The sequence below is a fragment of the Diadema antillarum genome, unplaced genomic scaffold (genome assembly GCF_040938485.1).
Source record: "Diadema antillarum isolate AM-2024a unplaced genomic scaffold, OU_Dant_1.0 scf00000212, whole genome shotgun sequence".
NCBI lineage: Eukaryota > Metazoa > Echinodermata > Echinoidea > Diadematoida > Diadematidae > Diadema > Diadema antillarum.
In genome coordinates this window covers 50,192-64,861 of record NW_027271101.1, presented here as the reverse complement: position 1 = coordinate 64,861, position 14,670 = coordinate 50,192, and the positions used below count along the sequence as shown (strand labels likewise).

Here is a 14,670-nt window from a genome sequence, read left to right as displayed (position 1 = left end):
TTATCTAGTTCTTTTATTTCTTCTTTTTTTCTTTACATACCAGGATCAGAGGCACTGGTATCATGTAGAACCATGAAGTTCCTCTGGAAGGAATTAACTTTGCAGAAATTAAACTGGAGGAAAAAAACCCAATGAAACCACAAAACTTCTGAACTACACACAACACATATTAGACATGCTTATCATTATCATGGATCTAGGTTCACTTGATATAACAGGTGGGTTGTTTTGTTTGTTTTTAAAGTGTGACATCAGAATATTATCATCAAAGATTTTGTTGTCTCTACGTCATCTACATTCCTCCATCTTTTTGTGGCACTGTGATATACATTGTAATGCTGGAAGTACACAAAACTCTGTGCCGTGAATGTATATTTCAGCAAAAGTCTGTTTAGACGATGTATTGGATTTAAGCCTTTCAAAGTGATTTCCCTGATTGAGAGCCCCATCTGGGCTGCCCGTAAATTTGCCATTATTTGTTTCCGCTGTTCATGTAGAAGTAAGCTCAGTCGAAACATGACCAGGGTCCATGGTTGCCTGGATAAATTTGGAATTTTGGGTTTCAAAGAGCATCAGGTGTTGCGCACTGTGATCAAGTGACGGCAGTTTTGGTTTCAATGTATTTAAAAAAAAAAATCTCTTTCACGTGTGTTTAATCCAGGCACACAGGCATGTGCAAGTCATGAGATTTCAGGACTTATGTCATGAAATCCAGCAGATATCTGCACAGATGGGACTATGTCCAGGAAAAGCTTACGTGCATGCGTGCACATACTCCTGATTTCATACATCATCAGGTAATCTGAGTACATTAGCTTAACTGCTTTAATTATTTAGCAAAATAGGATGACAGGATTATGTCGACCATCTTCCTATCTTGAAAAGAAAGAAACTTTCAGATTGCCTTTCAAAAAAAAATGGAAGAAAATTTTTCAAAAAACTTCTATAGTAATTAAATCTTTGGTTCATGCAAAATTTAGATTGTGAGTAAGCAGTCAAGATAATGAAAGTACACAGGGTTATGGGCTGGTTCCTAGTAAAACGTTTGAAAATACACAAATTTTCTAAACAATGTTAAAAAGTTTGGTTTGATTGACATACTTCTCTGTTAGTAGCACCAAATACTAGTACTTAGCACTGAACAGTATACCATATATGCCGAAAAATTTGTTTGAGTTTTAGTCTTGCAAATTTTGGGCATTGACTGATGTAATAGGCGCAAAAAGAAGAGCACACCAAAAATCTTGCCTCCACAACACAAGTGCAATGCACATTGCATTTTATCATCTATAACATGGGAATACCTAAGTTTACCTTTTAAAAAGATATAGAACTCTCTTTTCCAATTTCTTCACAGTGGTTCTTCATTGTGAGTCATATCGCTCATGATGTTGCTCGATATGCCCTTACTGTATTATTCTTGTGATATGGCATTTATATAGAGAATATCCTGCCAAATGTCACTATTAAGTTTGTACCAAAACAGAGCAGAATATTTTCAGATGAGCATATGAACTGCATGTCTTTTAGAAGATTGAATGACTGGGATTTCCATTCAAGAATTTTTTTTTTTTTTGACTGTCACAGTTTGTTATTCAGAAAATTCCTATTCTGTAGGTTTATTAATGAAATAAAGTTTGTTAAATATCCAGAAGTGCGTTATATTTTGAAGGTTTGCTGTATTCCAAAAGTTTGTTCTGAAGGCGCTATAATCCAAACATGAACAAAAAGTTGGCTTTTTTTTTGTTCGGAAGAATCATTTATCCAAAAATGATATAAAGTTCATAATTCCAAAGGCTCATGAGTGAGCACCTTCTAGATCTTTTCATGGACGAAATGGCCGGAGTGAGAGGCAGTGTACTCCTGTGACCATTTACACTGCAAAAATCATGTTGGGCTTTGGCTGAGGCTGAAGCTTTGGTGTAAATGGACTCCTGTAGATTAAAATGTACAGTATATAACACCAAGTATTTTCCTGATACTCTCCAGAACCATGATGATTTTGATTTGTGAATGTTGGCAGTCCTGCAATTTCTACAGTCAAGCCTTTCTTCAACTCTCTGCTTTTATTCACAGTGACATCTTTTCATAGGCCCAATTCTTGTTTAGTACTGCGCTGTAGCCTCTGTAGAATTCCACCAAGGAAGGGGGAAAGGAATAACTGAATGAGCTGTTGTTCATTAGGGCCTTATTTTTGAACATTTTTTCTGGAGTCAGTGCTGGCTCATTGACTTAAAAAATATGGGAATAAGTTAGACCCCGTTTACAGTGCGGGGCTGGGCCGAGCCACGGCCGAGCCACAGCCTTTGCCGAAGGAAAAAATCCTTTGCAGGACAAAACCACCTTAAACTATACTCGTTTTCGATGTTGAGGGAGTTAATATCCTGAACAGCGAAATAGTACAGGCAGAGGGTTTGGAAACCAGACTAAAATTGGCTGCGCATTTGGCCCAGTTTGCGTTTACACTGAGAAAAGGCCGGGCTCGGCCGCAGCTCGGCCGCGGCCGAGACCACCTCCAGAGCGTGGCCAAATGCGAGGCCAATTTTGGCCTCGCATTTGGCCTTTTGCGCGTTTACACTGAAATGAAGGTGGACTCGGCCGTGGCCGAGCCGCGATTGAGCCTCGCACTGTAAACGGGTCTTGGTCTCTACCTACATCCTGTGTTCCCAGATTGTAATGTAGTGGTGTGACTGCAATGATGTTGCTGCATGGTCTTCATAACATTGACATAACTCTTAACCCGTTGAGGACGGTTTGATTTTGCTACAACATGCATTTCCCATAGACGCTAACCCGAGTATACTCGGGACTCATCCTCAACGGGTTAAAAGACATCTGGCTGTCAAAAATAGATAGAAACGTATTTGCTGTCTTGGCATTCTGGAATGTAACAAGCTGCAGCAGTGAATATTTAGGCGTTTTCACATCAGCCCGATGTTTCGAAATAGCGCGCTATTTTCTGACTTGGGAAATTAAGAAATATCTCGAGCTTGGATTTTTATCGGGCTGATGTGAAAACGCCTTTTGGGACAACACGTAAATAGCAATGTGAGGAATGCTTTAAAACTGCATGTTGCCATTCTTAGGAATTAAAGGTGCAGATCGGACTGCACAGATAAACATGATATTTTAGTCATGCGCATGGCTTCATCTGATGAGAAGAAGATGAAGTAATCTTCATTGATTGAAATTGGTTTTGGTTATTATACTGAGAAAACTGTTATTTTTGTGTACTGATATTTTTTGCAAATGAGGAGATCACAGACATTTTCACAAGATGTTAGTTTCATGATTTGACACCGAGACTTTCGAGTGCACTATACAGTAATGCACTCGATAATGCTTTTCAAATCACTCTGCCACTTTATACAGTCAAGATTAATAGGTGATGACATGTTTTTAGTGTTGTTAATTTCACGGGTCAGCATTGATTCGCAAAATTTGTGAAAATTTGGATATTGAGGAACTCTGTCCCTTTGCAGTGGTTTATTTATGATTGTATTCTTTGAATAGATAAAGTAATGAAATTCAGAGAGTGAGGGAGACAGAAAGTTCATGACTGCAGATTCCCTGTCCCTGAATTTGTTCTTTATCATTGCTGTAAAAGTTGAAATTTCTGTGCATTTCACGCAACCAGAAGCTGAAAATAAAAGCATGCAGATATGCTTGCATGCCATATATTTCAGTAATTTATGTCCTGATTTCATGGAATAAAAAAACACATGAAATTCATCTTACCCTGCTAAGTGCCAAAAATTACTAATGTGAAAATACGTGCTTTTGCAGTATGCAAGAAAATATCTTTTTTATTATGCCTCCGCCACGAAGTGTTGCCGGAGGCATTATGCTTCAGAGTGTTAGCTTTACAGTGTTTGCATGGAGAATTATTGTGGTATAGTAGTACCTAGATTAATGTTCAAAGTGCTCAGTGTAGAGTACTGTACCAGTATGCTACATATTGAGCAAGCATGATATTTTGGACTTGTGAGATAATTTCATGAGTGATCATATTGACAGTAGAGAAACACAACATCAGAATGAGATATGTTAAGTAATATTCATTTTCAAGAGCAATATATGAGTGATTTTTCACTCTGGAGACAACGTATAGATTAAATTTGCATTATTAGAAGTACTCCACTGGCTTGTCGTTAATTTCGTAAATGTTTGTCGACTCACAAATTTTGCAAAACTTCAAAACCACTGTGACAAGTTTGGCATGTACCGTTTATAGTAGCAGAACTTTGCTCTCTGTCTCACATGCAAGTCAGTGTGTTTGCATTGAGTCATGACCACTCTCTTGTGTGACTTTCCCCACCGATGTTTCCTTAAAGGAAGTAGCCTGCATTGACGAGCCTCGATACATGCCTCCTCCGCCCGTATAGTACGTGTAGCTGTAGACCCTCAGTGCAAAGCAATGATTCAATTGTTAACAGCAAGAGAGAATTTAAGCACGGCATGGGTGCAAAATGACTGCCTTTGCTCTTCAGTCGATGACTGTTTAACATGATGTATTTCTTGATTGCATTTAAAAAGTTGATAGGTACTTATCAATTTTGAGAGTGGTGGTGAAATTTGAAATGGAGAAGCACTTCAATTGAATTAGAAAAGAAGTATTGTGCCTTTTCAAGAAGCAGTAGTGGCCATTCTCTATGTTGAATTGATATGTATTGCATTAGCATTACTTGAGGCAATATTCTAGCAAGGTTTCCATGTCTCAACTGACAGTTGACTCGCAAAATTCTTGAACATAGAGACACCACAAACTGCACAAAAGTTGTGTGATAAACCAAAAGAATTTGTATTTTTCTTGTTAAAAGAGTGACTTGTTTTGAAGTGATTAAATTCAAAAGATTGCCTGCATACAGTTTGATGTTTTTGATCTCTTTCAAAATCTTCACACTAAAAGTAATCAAGTCTGTGCTATCTGCAAGTTCCAGAACAATCATTAGAAAATGTCTAATATTTGATGAAAAATAACAATAACAATATTGCATTTGTCAAATAATAGTAATAATAAACTTTGAATTTTTTACAAACTAGTGAAGTTTTCTTCATTCTTACCCCTGTGCATGATCATGAATTGCTAGATGAATAGAGCCAAATTTGTATCTATTATTGTGAATGCCAGAATGTCAAATACTAGGTACTTTTAATGGTGCAGGTACAGGTACTGGTAAAGGCAATTGTCAAGGGATTATAAACACCCATTGTACTCAGTGGTTAACCTTACACATGCACGTAATATGGGCCTCCACTGTAGTCAGACCAGGGAGGTGCTAGAGAAGGAGAGACAACTACTGCTCTCCTTTGAAGTCATGCGCGGCACTGCCGAGAAGTTATGCGTTCAACTACAGGTGTTACCCATGTGCTTTGACAAAAGAGAGCATCAATAATCGGGACTAGCGCTCTCACATCTAGAAATACTTGCCCCTACTGCAATTGGCTCTCTCTTTCAATGTGATGGCAACAATGAGTTTGTGTACCTTGAATTAGAGCAGCGAATCAAAATGCAGTGTAAAACTGACAATTTCAATAGCAAATAGTTTAAAAGCACGCTGGAACATGCTTTAGCGGAGTACTTTATTTGAAAGATCAAAATATACCAGATTGAAAGATAGAAAACTAACATGCAGAAATGTGCGCATTATAGAAAAATATTAGGTTTTTAAGAGGGCCTAATTTTCATTTCATATCGATTTGCGCATTACGAAGAAACTAGAAATACATGTTTATAATATTGAATTCTTTCCTAAACTATTCTAAATCAATTCAAGTATTTCGTTTAAAATTTTACGGTGAAATAAAGCTTGTAATTCAACGAAAGAAGAGATGTGTTCTTCGTCTCCGAACTTTGTCTTGCAACTATAGAGCGGTGCTGAGCATGACTTCAAAGCATAGTGGAATGCTAGACACCCCATTGTAACGCCTTGAACCCAAACATGTGTTTGCATGAATTAAGAAGAGTTGCCACTCCATCTCTGTAACACCTCCCTGGTCAGATAAATCTCTGTCTCCCTCCTCTTCTTTCTTTCTCTCTCACACATGCACACACACCTACACACACATACATACATTCCATATCTTTCTGTGGCAGAATGACAATGATGGGATCTTAGCATGCTTGTGATTGCAAAGTAATGTCTTCTTGTCCTCCCCCTCCCCCTTCTCTCTCGAGACAATACACCTGGCACTAGAGGAAAAATAACCTTGGCATTAACCTTCCAACTTTCTGGGTGCACAAAGGGTGAATTGAATGCATAGCCATTGCAACCTGCTGCAGCTTTTTTTTGTGTGTGTTCATATTTTTCTTTCTCGATAGTGTATAGAGGAATTTTCTTTTCATGATTACAAAGCTACCCTGATGATGGTGGCTAAAACTAATTTTTTTTTTCAAATGTTTTTATTGATTTTAAGAAACAAATATAACAACAGTAAATATGAACAATTGAACTTTCCTCATACTGTACATGAACTTGGATAACCAAGGTCTTGTCAAAATGATTGTAATAAATTCATGTGATTAAAACAGTGAGCATACACATTTACATGATAGGTAAAAAATACTTTGCTCATGTATGCTGTATTTGATAGTAATGAAGGTAATATGATGAATATTGATGATGTGAATATTAATGACCATAAAGAGAATAAGTATTTGTCAAGCACTATAGCCACTTTGATAAAATACCAGTGATGCCAGTGCTATAAAACTCTATAAAACTCTATTCCTTGTCCATGAAATGCAAAGACCTTCTTTCCTTGTTCTTCTCTGCCATTGCCGTGTAGTTTTCAAGTTTGGACAGCAATTGGCTGTTAATTATAATTTATTTATAATAATTGATTCTGAGCATGCAGATTGCAACACTCAAACAAACTAACTGTTCTCTTGGTAGTATTTTTTTTTTTTTTTTGATGGGAGGGGGAGATATACTCTGTAAAGTCAACTCAAAGACGGAGTGATGTTTCGCTTTAATCAGTAATGTGCGGTGGATGCAGGAACCAAAAGTTGCTCTGCTCACTCATATACAGCTTGAGTGTTCTTGTCCTTTAGCATTCAAAACTATATTTCAGTTATAATCTTCCCTAACGGCAAGCTAGTTTGATATGTGCATGACACATTTTCCTGTACACTGTGTGTATTGTAGGTAGTGTATTATATTCTTTTTTTTTAAAGTAATTTTCAAGTTTATTTTTTATGCTCAAAGTTCTAGCCTAAGTGGGACAGGATTGGAGAGAAAGTACCATATGTAAAGTAAAGATGAAGAGAATAAACTAATTGAGTTTGATTTCACTGGCAGCAAATGAGAATGCAACTTGATTTTAGTAAGTGACTGCATTTTTTATGAGAAATGGAAAACATTGCAGAAATTTCTGTAATGATTTTACTGTTAAAATAAACAAATGTACATTGAGATTTTAAAAAAGGAAAAGATGCATGTAGTAAAGGAACACAAAATAGAAAAGATCATTCATCACTTTTTGTGAACTGTCAGCACCTATCAGGTGGCTTTGAGTAGCCTACTAGTCTATTTAGCATCAGGATATTTGTTAACTTGATCTTCTTTGCCATGGTTATTCTTTATAGCAAAAGTTTATGTAATGAAAATATTAAAAGAACCTATGCCAACATTATTTGATGTTTTGCAAAAGAAATGTGGTCACTTAGTACCATATGAGCAAGCATGTGTGTGCCTTTTTGGCATTTGAACATTTGTGTGACTTTTAATAGTTAGAATATTTACTTGCTGTTTGAGATTAGCGATGACACTTCCCAACCACAATAAGGGGTAGCAGAAGTATGCTTCAATGACAGTTTCACTTCTAAAATCTTCGACTACAGTATAGGAGAATTGTTTCTTCAGCCACTCATGTTTTCTGAATAAAAATATTCTCACTTGCAGTTATCAACATTAGTGGGACTCAGACTAAGGCAAATTAGCAGGATTGCAGTTCTAGAAATTTTGCCTGTATGGGCAAAAAAAAAACCCCACTCAATAGCGCAGTCAGCATGGTGATCCAAATCCCAAGAAATCTTGCGATTATTTCATTGTTAAAATCATAATAACGTGAGAAATGGTGCGATAATTTGCACCGGGATGCGTGTGTGAACGCTAGAGCAGAAAATCTCAAGATCTTTTTTGAACCATCATTCAAAACAGGCATCACTGCAGTGCACGGACACATTGGCAAGCTAAGGGTCACCATTTCTGAAGATTTTGGGCGCTCGCAATTTGGTTGACAAATTATTGCGATCAGCAATTAGGATTTTTCTGTTCATGTTAATGGAGGCAAAATATCTCTGTATTTGGTGTGCAATTTACATCCTGCTATTCTATCCGTGTGAATGACACTATTGCTGTTTGGAAGGACTGCCGGTACGAAATTCTTGCATGAAACTTGGAGGTTTGTATTCATCGATCCACTCAGCCGTGTGCTCGTGAGAGGTCCCAACTCGCCGAGGGGTTCAAGAAGGGGAGGTCGGTAAAGCTGGCCCGGTGATTTGGAGGTTGGCCAAGAGAAGGAACATGAGTCAAGCGTGACATCAGTATCATGATTTGTTGTTGGTGTTGTCAGTGTGTCATGTTCGCCATGCAATGAAGAGGGCCCTCGTGTGCCCGGCGTACCTTAACCCACGGCTGTCCCTCACGTCACTACATGCGTAATGTCGACAGTCCTTTGTGTCCTGTGCTTCCATGGTGGGGGGGGGGGGGAGGATCGAGGGAGAGGAGGAGGTGACAGAATTGGCATTCGTGACATATTACTGCATACTGATCTCTCTCGTTCTCATTCTTCAGCGGGAGAGAAACTTTAATTGGTGTGTTTCCATGAAGTTTGTGTTTCTGTCATACTCTTGAATGAACTTTTAGTTTGTAGATGCACAAAACTTGGGCATATTCAATCTTTTTATGTTTTTGTGTGTGTGTGTGGATTATTTCAAAGCCTTGCGTGAAATTATTTGTAAACAACATTGCTCTTTCTAATCTTTTTCCTGTATCTTTTTCCCCCCATTTTCAGAATCTACCTGAAGCAGCAAGAAGGCCCATACTGGAAATTCAACTAACAAATATTTCTAATGTAAGTATGTGTTATTAACAATCTTATTGTAAAAGATCAGTTCACTACGTAAGTTCGTAGGTATAACTTTTTTTTTCCCTCACCAGAATGCCTTGTGACAAGCTGTTTATTTCTTCTGCTTCTGATAATTCTGTGTCTGTCCATGTTATATGTTTTAGCTAGATCTACTGTTGCATGGCTGTAATTGGTAAAACTTCGACAAACTCTTTTGTCACCGTGGTAACATAAGTGCAGGATTAATGCAATTTGAATGTAGTGGACATTTTTCCAAATGTATTTCAGTTTAAGTGAGATTTTGTAGCAGTAATATTAAACTGCATTATACAAGTGGATTGTGCATGCGAATGTAAGGATTATTTGATGAACATGTGCAGTCTGTTGGGTTATGAGATTTTCCCTGCAATCAAATAGACAGTGTAGACCTTAGGCTTAGAAATCAATGATAGGATCCCCCACCCCCTTCCATAAGAAAAAGGGAAAATGAGCTAAAGAAAGTTTCTAGGGGAAAGCGGGTGGGGTTGAATTTGCATTGTCGTTTTTTATTAAAAGTAGATTCTTCTCATATCCAGTACAATGTAGCATTACACTAACCACATTTTCCTTCTATGCCCCATTGTCAGTACATTGACATTCTGAACTTACTAACTTTATATTACATGCTGTGATTTTTTCTTACCTCTTTTACTCTCCTTTCTGTATCATTGCTCTCAGATAAATCTAAAATTAGCCTGTAAGATGAGAAAGGAGAAAAAGAAAAAGCACAGGGACTTCAAAATAAATCTGGCCATGATGCATACATCAAAATTAACATTTTAGGATGATCCAATGGTGGTGTTGCTGTACAAGATGTTGGCATTAGAAGCATTTCATTTCTACAAATGCGGTCTCCGCCACAGGATAATGTTTGAAACATGGAAAGTTTTAGAATTAATACTAACAAACAATATCCCTAGGTACATATCAGTGTTTATGTGGCATTTGGTGTGACCTTTAGTTTTTAGCTTCTTTTTTTCCCCAATGTATGTTTATTTGTAATCTCCCTCCCAAGTTCATTTCTTATTCTCTGTCCTCAAATATATAGGATAATATCAGGAGAATATTTTTCCATTAGCCTGACCCAAATCTTTGCCAAAAGTGAACAATCTCTTGCTGTAGATTTCAGTTTAAAGAAAATTTTTGAGCAACTGGTTGTATTTAGAAGGATTATTAAGTGATTATTGAATATACTCTGCAGAACCACATTATTATTATTCTTTTATACCATTTCGTGTTTGCGAGACTCTGAGCGTTTCTTTTGTCGGCTTTTGTTGGTATTCCTGTCTTGTGCAGTCACCGACCAAAGCCTTTATGCATATAGCTTAGTCACCAGCTCAGCATCGCCATTTTGTTTCCATGGCTTGTATGTTCCTCGGGGATGTTCTCATGTCCGTTTGACCCTACCCTAGTTCTCACCTGCACAAGAGTGTGCAGGAAGTTCCCTGGGACTTCATGCATTTTTCATCTATGAGTGGGACTGTGACAGTTTCTTCTCTTAATGTGTAGAGTAAGGACAGCTTGTGACTATGATAGTTTCTAGTCTTATTATGTGTGTAGAGTGAGGATAGTGTGATTGTGCATGCAGCTTTGATACTTAGTTCAAAGTTTGTAATTCTTAAATGCATCAAGAAAAGGGTAAACTGGAGACCTTGGAAAGTTTTATTTATCAAACTACCAGTTGAAGTAAAGTGAATATTTGTGACATTGACATAAAAAGTTGACACTATAAAAGCAGAATATTTTGCACTGCCAAAATATGTACCTTTTTTATGCAGTATGATACTAGGGCCAAAATAAATATATATGTGCTAATATTTCATATGCAGTAATTTGTGTATTGTGGACGATAATACAAGGACCAGAAACTAGTTATGTGCAGAAATGTATGTAATTTGTGTATTTTGGATGATATTACATAGGACCAGAAACTTCAGTTGTAAATGTATGCAGAAGTTTTGGTTTCCGAGTAATGCCTATTTGCCCTCAAAGGGAATATGATATTGCTCATGGGGCATGTAACATATTCCACCTGTTCAGCTTGCTAGTAGTTGCTTCATTTGAAATTGACAGAATTGTTGGAACTTCCCGTCAAAACAAGTTTTGATGGCTTACTGATCTAATATGTCATGAGCATTCATGTCTTAAGTGTCTTGCCACTGCTCACAGGATAATACCCCTGTGAATTATCTTCTGTGATGCACCTGCTTTGCAACTGTGAGAACAGCGTGGTGACAAAGAATGGGGGCCGGCGTCTGAGATTCTAGACTAGATGCAGATTGAGTATACATACTGCCCTAGCCTAGCTGCTGAGCCCTTAAAATCCAATGTGAAGGCTGAGTCGGCTTATCAGATAGTTGAATACTAAACCCTGCCGGGTGTTGCAGATGAATGTAACATCATCTTCGGCTGTCAGAGCAGTTCTGCCATGGTTAGCTGCAGAGCCCCTGCATGATTTTCACAATTTTTGTAACTTTTCCTTTACCTCCACTCCACTTCTTCCCCTCCCCCCCCCCCCAATCCTAAAATGTATCTATCTATGATTACTGAGATATCCATTTGGGTCAATCTATTGCTAATTTTAGTACTGAGCTAGAAGTGCAACTCAATTACAAGGCATTACACTCACAAAAATGATAGTGATTTGATATTTAAGTCTTTAACCTTGCTTGGCTGTATCTGAAGCCTTGTGAGCCTTTCTCTGGTGAGGCACAAGAACAATTCGATTCTCTCAGGATGACCTCGAGTTGGGAGTTTGAGTGTTATGCTGTGCTACTGCCGAACTGCCTCAGGGACGTCCAGACACATTGCACACAAATGACGTCTCTGGATCTTTGAACAATGGACGTGCGGAAAACCTGATCCCCACAGCAAGGGGAGGACAAACAGAGAATGGAGAGGCATTCTTGAGGACAACTCTTCATCATCAAGGAGATACGCGAGGGACGAAAAGTGGGGAGGGGTGGGGAGGAAAAGCAGAGAGTAAAATCATCAAATCATTACATCAAATTGGCAGATAGAATGAGGGTGGGATGCCCAAATCTTGTGGATACCCTTATTGTTGGGGAAAATGAAGGAGTGATGCAAGTGGTAAGGTACAATTTGAAGATCTTGAGGAATGCCCTCTACTTGGGGAATAGAAGGAAGGGGGGGGGGGTAGGGGGAGAAAGAGGTAGGAAAATGAAAAGGGGGTAGAAGGGAAAGGGGTAGTGTTCCTCCGAGGGTCTGGTTAATACGTGATGACAACACACTAAGCCTGTGAATCACACGTGATCGCATGATTCATACGCCGGGAACTCTTTCCCCCGCAGCCCTTAAGTGGGTCAAGCCGTCGAGGTACGCACGTCCCCCGATCCAATCTTGCATCTGCCAAGCCTGCTGTCACTCTTTCCCCCTCCAGTTGGAGGAGTTAGTCGAGTGCTGTTTCGTGCCCCTGTCTCGCCCAGTGTGTGTCCCCCTCAGCTCTCGTCTCTCTTCTAGTCTTTGGGGTTTTTTTATTTTTTATTGGAGAGGCTCACACGACAACTCTCCTCCGTTTTTCGGAGTTCACTTTGGTTAGTGCTATCAGCAGTTTCTGCATGCTCTCCCTGTTGGATTGTTGGATTGTGATCTGCAGACAGTTTCCTGTGCTCATGTACATATCCTATGAAGAGGGGTTTTTTGTCAGGTTTGTACTATCATAATTTATTCTGTAGAAATAAGAAATTTTGATTGATTACGTGTAATTCATATTAGTTGCCCTTATAAATACTTCATATCACGGAGCTGCTTCTGTTGTTAACAAGTGCAACAGACACAAAACTAATATGCAGTGTCTACATAGTAATTGTATGTGTTTATGTATCTATTGTTTGCCTTAAGCCCCCGTTCCACTATGCCGTTCTCGCTACGATTTGACAATTTTCTCAGGTCGGGGAGAATCGGGTAAAACCTGAGCCGATCTGGACACAGTACGATGTTAGAACGCTCTAAGTACGCTGCAGTTACGACTACCAAGTGCTTGCTACGCTCTTACTACGATGATCGGGAATGAGACATTGCGATCTCTGCCGCTGCCGGTACGCTTTAGAACGATGTAGCTACGCTGTCAGTGCGATGTTGCCGATGTTATCCGATCGATGCACGCTGTATCTACGCTCTGAGCGATCTATACGATCTTATCACGCTGTCACCCCGTTTAGAGAGCTGAAAAATGCCCGATGTGCCCCGATGTACCCCGATTCGACTGTCGATCTGCAGTCCGTCAACTTATTAGCATGCAGAATCGAAGAAATATACTGTGTACCTCGAAGAGTCTCCTCAACTCCCGGTTCTTTTGCAGCAATACATTGTTATAAACAAAGACGTGCTGATTTTTCCAAGGCTTTTTCTTGATGTCCTTGCTTTTATAGTCCGTCTTCCTCCAGTTGTAGATGATTTCACATTCTTCAAAATTCTGCTATGTCCTCTTCCTCCTCTTTAAGCGTCACGTGCAGTCTCTCTTTCTTCGCCTTTTGGGTGGCTGCTTTGCTGCTTTCTTCTCTTCTTTTTCTTCATCTCTTCTCCTTCTTCGAAAATTTGAGCTCCTTCTTCTTCATGTTCTGCCCTGACAGGTGCAGTGGCAATGCCATCCTCCTCCTCAACAGTTCTGCCTCTCGATCTCCTTGATCTCCTTCTGGCAGACATTTTTGTGTAAGTTTTCTTCCCGTTCTTGTGCCGATGTTACTACGCTCAGAAAGACCTTGTTACGCTCATCCCGCTGAGTTTATGCTGTCACTATGCTCTCCCCGCTGCGTTTACGCTGGCTATACATCACTACGCTCTCCCCGCTTGCCGTACGATTGAATTTAGGTCAATTTTGATCGGGGAGATCGGGAAGAAATTTTGAACAGGTTCAAAATTTCTTCCCGATCTGAAAAAAAAAATGCCCGCTCCAACCCCGACCTCCACACGCTGCTGCTACGATGCTTCCGATCCCCGTACGTTTTTGCCGCTCTCTCCCGATCTGCTAGATCGGGGCAGATCGGGGTCAAGATCGTGATAGTGGAACGGGGACTTTACCCACATATGAACCTTGTACTTGGTCAGCATGCTATGTCTTCATAGAGAAGATTTTCATTTCTATCTCTTTAGTTTGTTATGTCATCTTGACTTTATGATAATGTTATCGGTCTTTTGTTCTGAATGTGTCCCAGGTTCATGTTGAGGAGGCTCTAGGAGTTGCACTTATTTTCGCAGTGCCCTCCTAATCTTGATATATATACGTGTTCTTGGAATATTGAAGGCACTCACAGTGCACAGACATACAGTACATCTACAACATGATCTCTATTCATGCATATAGCGCCTCCAAGGCAGTTGTGATGGCAGCATTGGGGATTCCACATCTGTGTGAATTAAAGGCATAATTTACCTTTTGCAGACAAAACAAAAACCCAGCATTAGTGAGCACTACAAAATAGTTCTAAAATGTGAGTTAGGAATAGAAAAAACCAATGTAAAAATTTGAACCAGTATAATCAATATTAAGTATTGTTAAATACGTATACAAAATGTGAACAATAGTTATAATGAAAATGT

The 14,670-nt window shown here is 39.1% G+C and overlaps 1 protein-coding gene across 1 annotated transcript in view; it reads left to right on the top strand.

The window, feature by feature from the left end:
* Nucleotides 1–14,670, top strand: part of LOC139724381 (pleckstrin homology domain-containing family A member 1-like) — an 82,112-nt gene that overhangs the window by 20,959 nt on the left and 46,483 nt on the right. The window contains exon 3 of the mRNA XM_071635527.1: nucleotides 9,019–9,078. Within this exon, the coding sequence (XP_071491628.1) occupies nucleotides 9,019–9,078 (60 nt within the window). The remainder of the gene's footprint in view (nucleotides 1–9,018; nucleotides 9,079–14,670) is intronic.